We start from the raw sequence: 16548 nt of genomic DNA, 5'->3' as shown, positions 1-16548 counted from the left end.
TCACAGAACCGGGCAATCACCCAACACATGTATAGGATGTAAAACCTCCAGCTTTACATGATAGCTTGTGCAAGCACATGTCTGCTTTTTCTAGTGCTTGCCAAACGTCCTCGGTAAGCCTGTGCTTCAGCTAAGGAGTTCCTAACCGACCAGAAGGGAGAGTGTGTGTGAGCCCACCGGGGGCTTGCTGGAGGGCGGGGGCGTCGTCTGTGCAATGGTAAACTTCCACGTGGGCCCCTCTGCCCTGGTAACACTGGTCCCCATCATGCCTATGGGCATAATCTGTCCAGGGGCAGCCCCAGAACACTGCCCTCTTTGTCCCCCAGAGGTTGCTGTGGTTTCAAGCAGATAGCAAAGGACCACACAGCCACCTGGGGCATTTGGAGCTGGTCCCCCTGCCCTTTGGACGGCTCCCTTATGCTCGGTGCAATGCTAAGAGCCAGTCAATTCCTTCCTGTTACTGGATAAACATTTTGGAAAGTGCTAACATGTGTTCTTATTATACATGCTTTTCTTTCTCTGTGTCCAAACCTAGGAGTGGGTTTGAGGTTTTCGGGGAAAAAACATCTTGCTTCTCATTTTGTCATGTGCCCTGCTGCACACAGGGTTGAATCGAGAATGAGGTGGCGGCAGCCGTGTGCGTAGGATTCTGAGCTTGATGAGATGCATTATGATTCTGACCTGCATTTCCCTCTCTGAGTCCCTGGAACCATCCATCCCTTGCTGACGAAAGAGAATGGGGTCTCGTGATCATATTCACCGGGCATCACTTTAAATCATCTCATTTGTCCCAGGAGATGGGGATCACACAGTTGTAGCAACGTTGGGATGGATTTCACAGTGTACAAGTATCCACTAGGAAGCTCTGAGCTGGAACATTAGGGTTCTATTTATACATAAAAGCCCTTCAGATGACTAAGAGAAGGACACAGGGGGTCAAACAAAAACAGTGACTGGATGATGGAACATGAAACTGATCCTAGCTCAGGGTCACACACTTGACATCCGTTTTCTGCAGGCAGGTTTGGCTCCAGGCATTTCAGAATGAACCCTCTCCAATCGGCCAAAGGGCACAGTTATAGATTATTCCCAAAATAGCGATGCAGAAATCAGGCAGAGCAAGACGCTGAGTGACGACAAGATGGAAGGAGTAGCAGGAAGAATTTAAATGATTGCAGTGCACCATGGGTGGCTCTGATGCGTTGGTGGTCCACAGAGCGGAGCTCTGACACATAGGTTACTGCCAGTGTAAGCGATGCCAAGAAAAGTGTCTGGATTTACAAAACTGCTGAACCCAAGGGATTATTGGCCAGAGTCCTGTTGGGTTCCCTGAAAAGAAGCTCTCCTGGTGTATGTAACATGGGAATAAAATGACAGAAGTCTCTCTCACGGGCAGTGGAAGGAAGTGCTTCGTGCTGCTGACATGGGTGCTGGGAGATACCAACCAGCAGCTGACAGCTCCTGGGAGGCAGACCCCTAAAATCCATTCTCCATGCAGCCTGTGCAAACTCCACCTGTGGGCAAGAAGCACCCCGCAGATCTGGGGCCTTCACACTGCTCCTTCGGGACACACAACAGGCAAGGTCAGGAGCCTCTGGCACATGCTGCTAGGTCTCTCAGTGACCTTGAGGACTCTTTTCACTGCCCCGTGCCTCGGTTTCTCCCAGGAGTCCCTCCCACCTCACAGCATAGTGATTGATGATATGTTTGGAAGGGTTTGGAAACATAAAAAGGATAATGCAAGCAGAAGCTATTAGCATTAATAAGAGTTGTCACAATAATGAGTACTAAATGGTCACAATGAAGGACTTGGCTTTGGCCAGGAAATGAGGATTCTGATCAGCAGATGTCCCTCACCGGTGCCTGTGCGTCTAGGCGGGCATATTCCCACTGGAGGGCATCCTGGGACCGGCTCCTGTGGCCTGCGGTGATTAACTTTCATGAAGCTTATTTTGGGTTTGTGCTAATTCTACGTTCTCCGCTGCAGCCACAGGGGAGAAGCAAATGCAGCTATGAGGACTGGACTCCCCCGGAACCCTCCACTGAGGCTTTCCGTCTATAATGAACTTGTAGTTTTTCATTCAGCTGGTCAAACCAAGCAAGCTTTCAGGAAGAATGCCTCCTGAGCAGGCGTTCATTTGCTGGGCTCGTTAAATAGGCAAGTTAGATGACAGAGCAGGACAGACTGGGGCAGCACCCCTCACTCCTGTTGTCAGCGGGCTTCTGTTCCTGGAGGTCACCCAAAGGCCCCAGAGAGAAATATTGCATGATAGGTGTTTACTTAAAAAAAACACAAAAAACTTCTGCTGGCAGTTTTGGTTGTAGAAGGAAGCATAAAGTGAAATAAACATCCTTCTACTTTCCAGATTGGATCCTGAGGCAGGCACTGGGGGAGAGCACACAGCAGAGACAGAGTGGTTGGAGAAACGCCTTCTCATCGTCATTCTGAGCATCTTCGAGGCAGAGGGGCTGCCTCCTGGTTAACAGTTTTTGCAAATGCCACTCTACTGTGATTTTCAGTTATCTGAGCTGCTGAAAACAGAATGGGCACATCTGGACAAATACACCACTGAGTATCAATACCTATTAGACACCTTTAAACGTCTCCCATTGTCGTGTCTGCTTTCTAAAGCAATGGTCGGTCGCTTGCCTGCATGTGTGACTGGGGGCCCAGCTTGGCCACGATAACACAGCAGCTCCTATGTGGCTGACAGACTTGAGGAGCGTGAATGGGCTCAACGGCTGATGCAGGGAGAGGACTGGCTGAGACGGGGGACTCAGCTAGTCCCCAGGAAAGACCACAGTGGCTAAATAAGATTGTGGTCCCCAGTACATCCTCGCTGGGAATCTCTCTCCTCTCCTCCGGGTCCGTCTCCTTGCCAATTCCATTCTTTGCAGCATCTCCTCTCTCTCTGACCGGACACCCACACTGCACCCCTCCTCTGTGGCCGGATGGTGACATGATTGTGCAGTGTTCAGACGGCCAGCAGCTTGAGGACAGCTGTTTCTTTCGATCATTAAAGCAGGAACACCTTGCTCATCTTGACACGGGCAAGCGCTGAGTATTATTTATTAAATAAGTGAATTTGCACAAACGTGGCACGTGGTGCTCCTTTACCAGCCACTGGCTGCTTTCATTCAGAACGCGGGATAGAACATGATTCTGCCATTTCCCCAGCCCCTCCTTGTCATCCTCTGGCAAATACAGAAATGACAGTAAAGATGCTTGGTCCTAAGGAATCTGAAAGGCCTCTCTCAAAAACCAAGCAAAACAAGATTAAATGAAATTAAATGCTAAAAGCGACACAAGAAACTTCCCAACCTTAATTTCAGTCTGATTGCTTTGAAGTAATGCAGAAATGCCACCTTCTTGGTGCAGAAACCCAATGACCACGTCTGCCTGTACAGAGACTCTGTCCCAGCTACAGAGAACCAGGACAAGCCATGCACCCCTGAAGGAGCTGGGCTGGTTGCTGGCCCTCACTGCCCTGCTCTCATGGCTGGAGAAAGAAAACAGGCTTCTGCGCAGAGCTCACATACACCTGGGCTTTCTGGAATGCATGTCAACCCAAGCTTGGAGAGTGTTAAGGCCACTGTGCTGTTAAAATTCCATGCATTTCACAAAGTTGTCTTAGTTCCCCCTGCAACACGCCCACTTCTTCAGGGGCGCCCCTTCTCGGCTGAGATAAGTGTCCGTCGGCAGCACCTGCCAACAGCCAGAGCTGAGTCCTGGTGTTGAGGGTCCCCTGAAGCAGCGTGGAAGGGACTTCCCTTCCTCCCAGCTGCAGCCGTCTGACCCCACCCCAGCAACCCCGTTCTCTTTTCCCCAGGCACGGGCTTTGCTGGAAGGGCTGGTGGGGCCACGGAGAGAGGGAAGGGAGTCAGAATGCCGCCACACCTGACACTCACACCCTGAGAGCCCTGGCCCTTACATTTGCTCACTCGCTCAGTCATTCATTCATTCACTTAGTCACTCACTCACTCCGTCACTCACTCCCTCATTCATTCACTCATTCACTCACTCGATATTTACCAGGGGCCCCCTCTGAGCTGGGCCCTGTTTCAGAGGCGTGGGACACATCCCTGAGTCAAACTGACAGAGATTCCTGGAGCTCACATCCCAGAGGCAGGAGATGGGAAATAATAATCACCATCATAAACGACATTCGGTAGCGTGCTGGAAGGGGACAAAGGACGTGGGAAACAGACAGAGCAAGGCCAGCAGAGTCAGGGGCACAGGGCGAGGCGTGGCAGTGTTGGAGGGGCCGGCAGGACAGGTCTCAGGGGGAAGAGGGCAGTTAAGAGGAGACCTGAAGGAGGGAAAGTGAGCTATTAGGGTCCTGGGGACTCCGGTTCCAGGAGGACAGAGCAGCTGCAAGGCCTGGAGCATGGTGGGGGGGGTGGGGGGGGCGGTGGGGGGGGGGCCTAGGCTCTCCCCAGCTCTTCGCTTCTGCGTCCTCCTGGCTCACAGCTCCTCCTGGTGTGGCCTTCTCTTTGTAACAAAGTGCATACCCCTTAGTCTATTGCCTCTCTGCCAACCAGATCATAAGCCCCCGGGTGTAGGACGTCACTGGCCTCGTCCTCTGCTCTGTCCCCATGCCTGATACATGGTCAACGAGCAGGGCTGGATCAATGGATCAATGAGGAATAACTGGATGGCTGCATGGTTCTACTCTGATTGCCTGTGGTAGGAGGAGGGGACGCAACATGGCGGGGCCCCCATCCCGTCACCAAAGTCACCAGTGCACGTACTCACAGGAGGTGCTGTCCCCTTAGGGGTCAGCTTATGGGGCTCTCTACCCTGCACTAGCATCCTGTGGGGTAACACACAGGCCGCCCGTCAACCAAACAGGCTTGGCTGAGACCTAATTACCACACGCAGCCTCGTTTCCCTAGAAAATGATTCCAACTCATACACAATCGACCAAACTTGATCTTTAGGTGCCCATCTGTGAGTTGAGGATGCCCACAGCTCCTTGGGAGCCTAGATTTTCAGGAAAGCTAAGTGAAAAGAGATTTCAAAGGGAGGCAGTGGCTTCACTTCCTTGAGATCCTCTCTTCTCCATCTTTTTTGGATGCAATCTGACGTCTATTTGATCTCTGAACAAGGCTTTTTGTAGCTGGCTGGGAGGTCATGGATACGCTGAACCTCCACTTGCTTCTCTCTAATCTTACCTTCAAAAAGAAGTCTAATCTCACAGAAGTTCTAGAATCAGAACTATAAGACTAAGTTTTAAAAAATCCCCATATTCTCGCAGCTTGAACGCTTTCCTGGGGCGCAGGATGAGAGAGGAGGGGAGTCCGGGAGCAGCGAGGGAGTGAGGTTGGGAAGCTATGTCAACAGCTGGCTGCACACAGCTGCCACGGGGGCCGGAGTGGGGCCGCCCACCTGTCTCAGCCACACCTGCCTGAAATTCACGGGAGGTACCAGACTCCACCGGGACATGAAGACGACGGAGGGGAAGCCAAATATAGATAATATCCTTTGTACTATCAAGAATATTTAAGTTTTTCTTTTTTTTTTTTACTTTCCGTTAAAATCCCCCGAGGTTAATTTTTGGCTCAGGGAAAGAAAACCCCTAATGTAATTGTTGTTGTGTTAACTGCAAGGAAAGGACTAAAAGAACTGAGATCAAAGGAGGTCTTCCTTCTTTCAGATTCAAAGATTGAAGATCGGCCCCAGCTGTCCAGACACACTGCATTCTGCAGCCCTGTAGTCGCTGATGCATCGAGAGCTGACCGCATTAATCCTACCCAAGAGAGCTAGAACAGAGGGGTTGTGGGAAGTGAGAGTTGGGAACTTCTTGGTGTCCAGCTCCAGGTGGCATCAAGTCCGGTGGCTCGGACAACTGGAGACACAGGCATCGTCATCACCCCCTCAGGGGAGCTCCAGTTTATCATCTAACAATGCAAAGCTGGGGGTTTTTTTGTATGCTTTTTTGGTGAGGAAGATTGGCCCTGAGCTAACATCTGTTGCCAATCTTCCTCTTTTTTTTTTCTCTCCAAAGCCCCAGTACATAGCTGTATATCCGAGTTGCAAGTCAGTCTAGTTCTTCTGTGCGGGATGCTGCCTCAGCACGGCTTGATGAGCCGTGTGTAGGTCTGAACCTAGGATCCAAACCGGCGAACCCCAGGCCACCAAAGTGGAGCACGTGAACTTAACCATTCAGCCACAGGGTCAGCCCCTGAGCTGGTGTTTGTATGTGACTTTGACCAAACTACTTGGCTCCCTGAGCTCTTTTTCCACCAGGCCTGACTTTCGGATTTCTCAGTCCATCTCTGCATTGTCCAATTTTAGCAAGAATCCTAAGTCAGGTTAGCCAGAAGCCCCACCCTTGCTATCTGATGACTTCGATATCTGATGGGTTCCTCATGCCCGCCCCCTCGCCCCAGGTGATGTCTGGCCACCTGGCCTGCCTTCAAGAGTCCTGCAGGTCAGTTTCGCCAAAGCCCGCCTCGCCTGGATGCTTCCGTTTAGTGACTGTCCATCCGCCGACCCCCACCCCACTCCCTGGCTATACACCCCACTTGGCCCTGCTGTGTTCAGAGTTGAGCCCCACCTCTCTCATCATCTGCAGGACCCCACCACAGTGGTCCCTGCAACCACGGAGACGGCCCCCTTGAATGAGATTTTCCTTTCACCTTTAACAATTGGCACTAATACTTTCACAGTCTGGATAGTTCTTTTTTTCTATCGACTTCTACAAGAGTGCTAAGTGTATGAGGCTGAACCCAAAAGGAGATTGGGAATCTGATTCAGAATCTAGGGTGCCCAGAGGCCCTCGTACTAAAACGGCATTTGCAGCCTGATCTAGGGACCCCAAAGGGCTCCTGCAGCCTCTTGCTGCATTGAAGGTGATCTCTGCGCTGTCCTCAGTGGGTTGGGAGTGGCTAAAGGCCAGCTAAACCTGTCTCTGTTTAAACCCATCTAAACCTTGCCATCTAAACCTGTCTCTAAAGGGCAAAGAGTTGAAGGAATTTCAGGCCTTGAGCTGCAGGGAAGCGGTGGTCTCTGGTCTGTGCTGTGAAATGCCAGCCGGCTCAGAAGGCTCCTGAGAGAGTGTGTCTTCCAGGTGACAGGTCCACACTTACCTCTGGTTGGTAACAAGCAGCTGCCGTGCCCTCCACCCCACCTCCCTGCATTCCTGTGCAGTCGGGGACCAGGGTGGGCAACTTACATTCCAGTCTATGGTAACAAAGAAAGGATGGCGCTTGATCTCCTCCACTCCATCGATGCCAGCACCTGTCGTCACAACAAAGCAGAGACAAGGATCAGCGCGCATCCACCAGGATGCGACCCCTGACAGTTTCTGATGTAGTGGGGAGGGGCGAGGGCACGTTTAGATGGGTCCTGATGCATTCCTCCTGCGGGAAGGCACCCTAACTGTCCCCTGGTCCTGCCCAGTGGCCCCTGCTCCCTGCCTCATAGCCCAGAGTGGCCGCCTTTCAGCCCTGCAGGGCTGTGACGGGAGAGGCCTGGGGCAGGGGTGGGGTCGGAGCGGGGAAGGATTAAGGTGGGAGGTGCTGGAAGCTTCCTTCTGCAGGTGTGGGGATGCTTGGGAATCCGGGAGAGGAAGCTGGGGGCCCCTCACATCCCGGCTGTACTTCAGATGCTCGCTAATGCTAGCATCAGGTGGGGCCTTCCAGAAGGATGAGAAAGTACAGGCGAGGGCCAGAGGGGAGGCTGCAGTGCAGGGCGCCTTGTAAGGCTGTGCTGGGGTTTACAGGGAAGGGAAGAAAGCCAGGACCTCAAGAGGCAAACGCAGCAGGACAGAAACCCGCAGAAAGCCTGGAGTTGGCCGGTGTCCACACTGGCGAGCACCTGGGCCTGCTCGGCGGACGCTCACTTTCAGCCCCAGACCGTTCCCAATATTCCTGCTTTGTCTCTTATTTCCACCTTTCCTCTCTCCTTTCTTTGTTCCTGACATTAGATCCCAAGGCCCTGGGGGTCGGGAGTGGCAGCGCAGCACAGCGGACGTTTAGGGCAGTGACGCTGTTCTGATAACTGTAATGTCATTAAACACTTGCCAAAACCCATGGCTGTACATTGCCTAGTATATCACAGAGAGAGAATCTAATGAGAGCTGTGGAGGGCATGCAGTGCATAACAATGTTGCAATCCTGTTCATCGATTGTAACAAATGCCCTACACTAATGCAGAGTTAATATTAAAGGAAACTGTGAGCATGTGTGCACATGCCTGAGGGCGGTGGGGATTGGGGACAGGGGAGGCTGTGAGGGAGTATAAGGCAACTCGCTGTACCGTCTGTTCAATTTTTCTGTAAACTTAAAACTGCTCTAAAAATGTCTATTAATTAAAACAACAAAACCCTAAGGCCTTAAGAGCTCTGCATCTTCTCCAGGACGGGAAGGTGGGAGAGGAGCAAGTTCTGTCCCTTGGGGAGTCGGGGAGGGAGCAGGAGCCCAGCCCCGGGGGGGCCCAGACTTGGGAAGGGAGGTGGCAGCCATGGACTGGGGACTCCAGCCAGCTCCTGTCCCAAGTCTGGGCCAAGGGGTTCTGCATCTCAAACATCCACCGGGTGTGAGAGGCACGGCCTTCCCCTTTCTGCACCTGAGCTTCCAGGTGCAGCCCTGCTCCAGATCAAAGCCCCATCCATCTCACGTCCCTCCGTCCCCACGGGGCTGAGCCCCCCTCCCATCTCAGTTCTTGCCCAGGAAGGCAGGCGGCCGCGTAGCGGCTGGGTGATGCCGAAGAAACGTGGGAGCGGGAAGATGTGGAGGACAGCACGAGGCCTTGTGACTGCTGTGGTCACTGTGGTATCCCCTGCCAGCCCTGGCCTGAGAGGTAAGGGAGGGGGACCCTCCCCACAGGACACAGGGGTCCCAGGAGATAAAGCCCGTTATGGGCTGGATACTCTCATGTCGCCATCATTTGACTCTGGTCTTGACGGTGACACGGGCAGAAAAGGAGGCTGGAGAGCTGCCCTTGGTCAGGGATGTCTCCAGGTGGACCAAGGCCCAGGGCCAGCTGCCACGCCTGCCCGGAAGCCTGGCCAGGCCCACATGCTTGGAGGGAACATCGGCTGGCATTCTCACACCGTTATTACTCCTGGTGTGATTGGGGGTGGTTATCGCACTTTGATGCGGAAATGAACATGTAAAGGCAAGGAGGAAGGTCGCGGACTCGGGGCTTCTCCTCCGTGAGGACACGGGGAGGCCACCGTGGGGCGGACACGTCACACGGGCTCTCCCCCTTAATGCCACCACACCAAGTGCCTAGGGTTATTCTTCCTACTTTAAAGACGAGGAAACAGGCCGGTGGAGGCTGGGGAATCTGCTCAAGGTCGAACCAGAGTTGGGAGCCGAGCTGGGATTTGAGGTGCATCCATCAAACTTAGTGAACGTGTCCCCTGGGCTGGGACTCCACCGTGACCCTCAGATCCAATTTGGATCTTTCTTCTGAGGACTTGTGATATTATGGTATACTAAGAAATACATATTTTGGTCTTCGTCTCTGGCTCCAGGCCAGAGCTCCCAAAACCTTGGAATTTCCTAAGGGATGAGAGAGAGAGAAGCAACTTCTGTATTTAGGTTTTGTCACCAGGTCCAGAAACAGCTCCAGAGGTGAAAAGAGCATCTTTTGGAATTCATAACAAGCCCTTCTTAACCACCCCTGAATTTATGTGAATTAAGGGACTATGGGAAAGCCCCTAAGAATGGGGGCTGGTCACCAGGGGAACCAATCAGGAGATGAGGGGTTTGGAACTTTGAGCCTCACCTCCCAGCTCCAGGCAGGGGAGAGAGGCTGGAGGCAGGCAATCCCCAGGGGCCAATGATTTAATCAATCGTGTTATGTACTGGAACCTCCATAAAAACCCTAAACAACAGTGTTCCGAGAGTTTCTGGGTTGGTGAACGTATCATGTGCTGGGAGGATGGGACATCCAAAACCCCAAGGGGAGAGAAGCACCTGGACTCTTCTGAACCTCCCCCTGTGCACCTCGTCATCTGGCTGTTCATCTGCATCCTTTAAAATATCCTTTGTAATAAATTGGCAATAGTAAGTAAAGTGCCTTCCTGAGTTCTGTGAGCTGTTCTAGCAAATTACAGAACCGGACGAGGGGGTCTTGGGAACCCCGGATTGGCTCGCAGCTGGTCAGCTGGAAGCACAGGTGACAACCTGGGACTTGAGTCTGCCATCTGAAGTGGGGGCGTCTTGTGGGACTGAGCCCCTAACCTGTGGGTTCTGAGCTGACTCTGGTGGTTAGAGCCAGAACTGAACTGAATCCTAAGACACCAAGCTGGTGTCTGCTGAGAACTGGAGAATTTGTTGGTGTGGAAAAACCCACACATCGTGTCTGGGGGTCTTGGTGAGACTAGAGAGAAACAGCTTTCATTCTTCGAGGACCTCACCATGACGACCCCCTGGATTCACGTGTCTGTCTTCCTTGTTCTATAAATCCTGACCTGAGCCCCGAGATCTGATCCCAGCCCCAGTGCCCAGCAGTTCTTGATGGGTGCCCAAACAGCTGCTGTGTTAAACTTCGAGAACAAACGAACGGTCTGCCTTCCGATGCCGCCCTCCCTCCATGTCCGTCCTGCGCGCTGGCCTCCTTTGATGAAGACCAGAACTCTAGATTGAAAAATCCTTCTGAGCATAAGTATTTAAATAAAATGAAAAACCACCTCCAATTTGTACCTGGCCCCAGCTCTTTTTTTGGTGACTGCTGATACGCTGTGGTCAGAAGCACTATGGACAGCAGACACGGGAGTCACGCACCTGCAGAGTCACTCATTGGCTCTATCTCTTTGAAGAATATACTTTGCATTTTGTATTCACTACATTGTACCCATTTGTACCCATCATTTCCAAATACAGTCTGCAAGAATTAAAACAAAGTGAGATGCAAAGGGAATCAGGTGTTCGTGTGACTACAAATTCTTTGCTAGCACATGCTGGCTCTTTACAGACACTCCATCGGCACATTTTAATCTGCACCTTCTTTCTTCCGCTGTAGTGAGAATTTGCACCACGTCTGTGCTTCGAGGCCCCAGCCTCCCAATGAGATGAGTCCATCTTTCTCTCTCATCAGTTATTTCAACTAAATAATAAAACAATATTTTGGGCCGGAGAACTATGATTTTTGCGATGTGAAATCTCAAGACAAAAAATATATAGATCATTTAGAAAATTGTTTCCTTCCTCCAGGATAAATGGAGAACGAACACGGCCCCCCGAGTCTCATTCGTTCGGCTCGCTGTGACAAATCCTCCCCATCAAACAACGATATTTGACTGAAATAAGTGACTCCCAAGACAAAATTCTTCTCTCTTCAATCGCTGCAAAAGATGAGCCAGAATTGTTCTCAGGTGTGTGTTTAAATGAATAAACGCGTCCTATGTCTTAATTTCTCCTTCCTGATTCCAGTTTCCGCCCCGAGGGCGTTGCAAACCCTCACACACTTGGCTCCCACAGGCAGTGACTGGCGGCTTCCTGAAGGCCTGGGGGAGGTTCCCCCGGGAGTTACCAAGAGGATGCGATAATGGAGTGAGTGGCAATGCCTGCTACCTTAGGAAGTGTGCAATTTTCACATATGCTCCCCCATTCCTAATACGTGTTTGGACTTTATTCTGGCACTCAAGAATGACAAGGCAGAGACTGGACAGATTTTCATATCAAAAACTTGGTATTGACAGAAGAGTTTCCACCATCAGCAATGTTACTGGTGGCAAATGTGTAGAGAATCCTGACGGGGGTAGACCCAGGAGGCCCCTCTTTCCTGTAAGACTGGAGAGGACTTGTTCTCCTTCTAGGACAAATTCAGGTCTTAATGCTTCCTGTCAAGTAATGTAGCACTTTCCAGAGGCGGGTCAAACAATTCTACCTTTTTGTAATGTTCTCGGGAGAGGGTTTAACAATATCTGTTAAAACGTATCCCGCAAAATGATAGTTTTCCTTACAGAATCATGGTTTACCAGTAATTGTGCATCAGATAACTTTCCTTTGGTCTGTCCAGCAGCCAAGAGGCAGAGAGAGAAAAGGGTCCAACCGGTAGAAAGCAATGCTCCCCTACTTCAGGTCTTTGCACACCAATGATCTCCACTTTTTTATGTATTTGTTTGTCCAAATAAATGTTTCCAGAAATTTTCTTTACTTACCTCCCCCCTCTTGTCTAAAAATAGGATCGTTCTGGAATTGGCTGTTTTCACTGAACTCTTCTCTTCCAGCTGCAAGACCTTCCCATGTTAGTGGGTGTGGAACTGCCTCCCTTTCTGAGCTGCTTAGTGCCCCTGTAGACCAACCGCATTTCTAGAAACCATCTATCTGTGATGGGAACATGGGTTTCTTTCTTCTCTTCCCTCCTACATTGGCATCCCACATATGTCTGCACTTGTGCGAATACATCTGGAGGAAACATTCCCCGAAGTGAAGCTACTTGGGTGAAGAGTATGTGCTTTAAATATTCTGATAGACATTTTCAAGTTGACTTATGGAAAAGTGGGACAAAGGCACATCTTTACCAGAAGAGATCCACTTCCATCACATCCTCACCGACACTGGACAGTACAAACGTTTGCCTCCTTGCTCATTCCAGAGATAAAAATGGTCCAGGACTCTTCCTGTAGATAGGAAGATGGTGCAACCACTATGGAAAATCGTAAGGAGGTCCCTCAAAAACTTAAAACCAGAATTACCATATGATCTAGCAATTCCACTTCTGGGTATATACCCAGAAGAATTCAAGGTTGAAGGGATAACAGTACACCCACGTTCATGGTAGCATTATCCACAATAGTCAAAAGGGGGAAACAGCACGTGTCCATTGTTGGATGAACGAATAAGCAAAATGTGGTATATCCATTCAGTGGACTATTATCCAGCCTTAAAAAGGAAGGAAATTCTGACATTTGCTACAATATGGATGAAGCTTGTGGACACTACGCTAAGTGAAATAAGCTAGTCATAAAAAAGGTAAATACTGTATGATTCTGTTTATATGAGGCACCAAGAGTAGTCAAAATATAGAGACAGAAAGTAGAATGGTAGTTGCCAGGGCCTGCGAAAGAGGAGAATGGGGAGTTATTGTGTAATGGGGACAGAGTTTCAGTCTGGGAAAATTAAAGAGCTCTGGAGATGGATGGAGGTGACAGCTGTGTAACAGTGTGAATGTACTTAATGCCACTGAATTGTACACTTAAAAGTGGTTAAGATGTAAACTTTACATACGTGTATTTTACCAAAATTTAAAAAGATAGGAAGGGGATAAAATACCACAAAGAAGTGTATAGGCATTGACTGCTTAAAAAGCACAAAAATACTTATGGAAGGCAAAAAAATAACGGCTCTGAATGGCCCCTTCACGACATAGGGAGGTCTTTAGGTAAAAATGGAAACCCTCACCACGTTTGGGTCTGATAAAGACAATTTTCTATTCCTTAAGACTGTGATTTTATATAATTATCTTTCTCCTTCTAAATCTTGATACTTTCTGTCCAGTTTTTCTACTGAATGAAAATTCTGTATCAAATTCAATGAAGACAAGTTGAGACTGTGCACAATTCATCAAATCCAATTACAGTGAAATTCCAGGGAGTTCTCTGCAGAGGAAAGGAGAAAAATCATGTCCCCAGCCCAAATTAGAGCGAAAAAGAATCAAGTTGTGAGCTGAAGACAGTTCATTTCTCAAGTCTGACAGGTCCCATGAGAGTGCTTCTCTTAGAAATATAAGCAGCGTTACAGGGAATTTTCCCGAAACATCTTTTCAATTTCTAACTAAGACTCAGAAAAGCTGAACATGGCCTTTGTTGTGGCAAAGATTAGAAATAAACAATCTATGAATGCTTAGCTCTAATTTATGGCTTTTAACTGGATACTGATGTCTGACATTGTTCTAGGAACAAGTCAAAGCCCCTTTGAACCTGAACGGATGGATCTTACGATATTTGCTCCAGAGTGGAAGGCTGGGATTGCGTTTCCTGGAGGAGGTCATAAATGGAGACTTTCTATATTATATACACATAACCTGCCTTTGTTTTGTGTGTGTGCACATGCACATTGATACAGTGCCTTCTTATGCTGTTTGGGTTGTCAGCAGTTTCTAGCAGGACATTCTGTGCCAGCTCTTGTGGTCCCAGCGCCAAATGTGCTCTGACTAGATAAAGGGTGGATCTCCAGATCTAGTGTCATCAGTGATTTTTCCAGAGATGCTGCTCTTTCCTTTACAATGTCACTGCACTCGCTGGTGGTGGTGGGGTTGTCCCAGTAAATAGGATGAAGTCTGGAGAGTGGACGCGTGGGAACTATAATATTTACGCTCTCCTAAGACATGGAGGGAAGAAATCACTTTCTAAATAATTTATGTATTTTTTTTATCTTTGAAAACGAGAGGCAGGTTAGAGAACTCCCAGGTTCATTTTAGGTGGCCCTGCATGATCATGGCGCTGATCATATAATGTTTTGGGCATCAGTGAACAAATAGGAAGGGATGTGTATCCCTCAGGCTGATCCCGCAGGGGAAAAATAGGTTTCAGTCACTAGAGGAGAAAGAAAAAGCAAAATTAGAAAAATGAACTTCATGGACTCGTCCGGTTTCAAAAAGCGAAACCTCTCTTTTTGGAGGAAAGTGTGAAGACAGGCTTGGAGAAGGGTCTCGAGAGGGCTCCGCAATGAGGGGAAGGGATAGGCCAAGGTGTCCCGTCTCCTTGGGCGGTTCACAGTGCTGCACTCCAGACTCGGAGGCAGCTGTGTTCTGAAGCGGGTTCAGATCTGCTGAGCTGCACGGCGAGTCCATTTTGGACCGGGAAGGGGTCATTTCAGCGTCACTCCGACACTGATGGAGACATTGAAGAAAGGCAATCAATTAATTCCTGACCCAGGAAAGATCAGAAATGGGCAAACAAGGGTGATCTTTGTGTGACATTTAGAGACAAATTAGAGGGAACTGCAACGAATAGACTTAATTGAGGGCCACGTCTATTATCTTAACTTGGTTCTATGTCTCAAAATGCGCTTTCACGATTAAGAAACGCCGCTTCACCTGCTCAGAAAGCACAGCGATGAGCTGAGGGTCTGCACACCTGGGGAGGCCCCTGGGCTGGCCCACACCGCATTTGACAACATTGCAATTTCAGGACAAAGGGTCAGACCCAAAGGTCCTCGTGTCCTTTACTCCTTGTCCACGTCCCGCCAGCTCCGCGCTGTCCCTCCACCTGAGGCTGAGGTCTCCCACCGTCTCCAGGACCCCCACCCTCAGGTGAGCCTTTCGCTGCTCCCCTGAACTGATGCTTGTTTATGGAGGCACAATGTCCAAAGAACAGGCCAGCGGAGTTTCTACAGACGGGGTGTGGTGCAAGCATCTTTAGGAGCTGCGTCTCATAGAATCGAGGGCCTTGGCTTTGCCTAGGTCAGAACCGTGAGGAGGCCTCAGGTGCCATCCGGGGCTTTGCTGAGGAGCCCCAGTAACCACAATGTGGACGAAATTCTGTTTAGATCTCAAGGTTCCTGCAAATCATGAACCCAACCCACACACACTATGTCCATCGGCCCCAGCAGAAGCCCCACTGTGGAGACCAGCTGTGCGCCCCATCCCCGGACCTCTGGGCTCATTGCCACCCTACCGGTGTCCCGGACGTTGTCAGCAGCCTGGTGCCCAGGGCTGCTCTCCCGGGAGGGCCTCAGCCTTCCTCTCTGACCGGCCCGAGTTTCCCTCCAGGAAAGCCGCCTCTAGCCACACAGCAGTCTCTGCCCTCGGGGCCGGGCCTCTGGGGACCTCTATTCGGGGCAGCCCCATAAGACGTGCGTGGTTACCATGCTGACTGATTTTAATCGAACTCACTCAACAACAGTCGTTTGAACAGACCCTACCATGGGGCGAGCGCCAGGCTGGTGTTAGGGGCTGGGGCCCACGTGGGTCTCTCCAGGCCACCTTTGTGGGGACCTACCCAGGACAGACTCTGGTGTGAATTGACTACAAGTTCCACCACGGGATGCATTCAGACTCGGCAGCAACTCATCTCTGCAACTCAGATAGACCCTGGGCATCACTCAGATCAGTGTCTACAGAGTAGTGGTCTCATCTGGGGATTTTGAACCCACGGGCAAGTCTGGAGAGTTCTGGTTGCTACAGCTGGGAGAGGGAGGTGCTACTGGCCTCTGGGGGTAGAGACCAGGGATGCTGTTAAACATCCTACAATGCTCAAGATGGTCCCCCACGAGAAAGAGTCATCCAGCCAAGAGGTCAACAGTACCACGGTAGAGGCACCCGGCTACAGCCCATCCCAGTTCAATGGCTGCCCTGTACGCCTGGTGAGAATGTGTCACAGTTCATTTAAAGGTTTCGTTATTAATTGACATTAACTTTGTCTCTGGGTATTTGCTAAACAGAAACAGCATCAACTTGCATTTTTTTTTAATATATATAACATATGATGGCATGGGTATTTCTGCTGGATAGACTTCTGGAAGTAAAATTTCTCGGTAAAAGGGTATACACAATTAAAATGTTGACGGATTTTGCCAAAGTGACAACATATTGCACCAACTGCTCTGTGGACAACAGTGCATAGGAGGGCCCACACCTGTACGACC

The 16548-nt window shown here is 50.1% G+C and overlaps 1 protein-coding gene across 9 annotated transcripts in view; it reads right to left on the bottom strand.

Moving 5' to 3' along the window:
- RPS6KA2 (ribosomal protein S6 kinase A2) overlaps positions 1-16548 on the bottom strand; it is a 367321-nt gene that overhangs the window by 39967 nt on the left and 310806 nt on the right. For all 9 annotated transcript variants that reach the window (XR_011434455.1, XR_011434456.1, XM_023633075.2 and 6 more), the window contains one exon: positions 7179-7243. Coding sequence is in view for 7 of the 9 variants with exons in the window: in XM_023633075.2 (XP_023488843.1) it covers positions 7179-7243 (65 nt within the window). In the remaining 2 variants the exon portion in view is untranslated. The remainder of the gene's footprint in view (positions 1-7178; positions 7244-16548) is intronic.

The sequence above is a fragment of the Equus caballus genome, chromosome 31 (assembly GCF_041296265.1).
Source record: "Equus caballus isolate H_3958 breed thoroughbred chromosome 31, TB-T2T, whole genome shotgun sequence".
Classification (NCBI taxonomy): Eukaryota; Metazoa; Chordata; class Mammalia; order Perissodactyla; family Equidae; genus Equus; species Equus caballus.
This window is presented reverse-complemented; position numbering and strand designations above follow the sequence as displayed.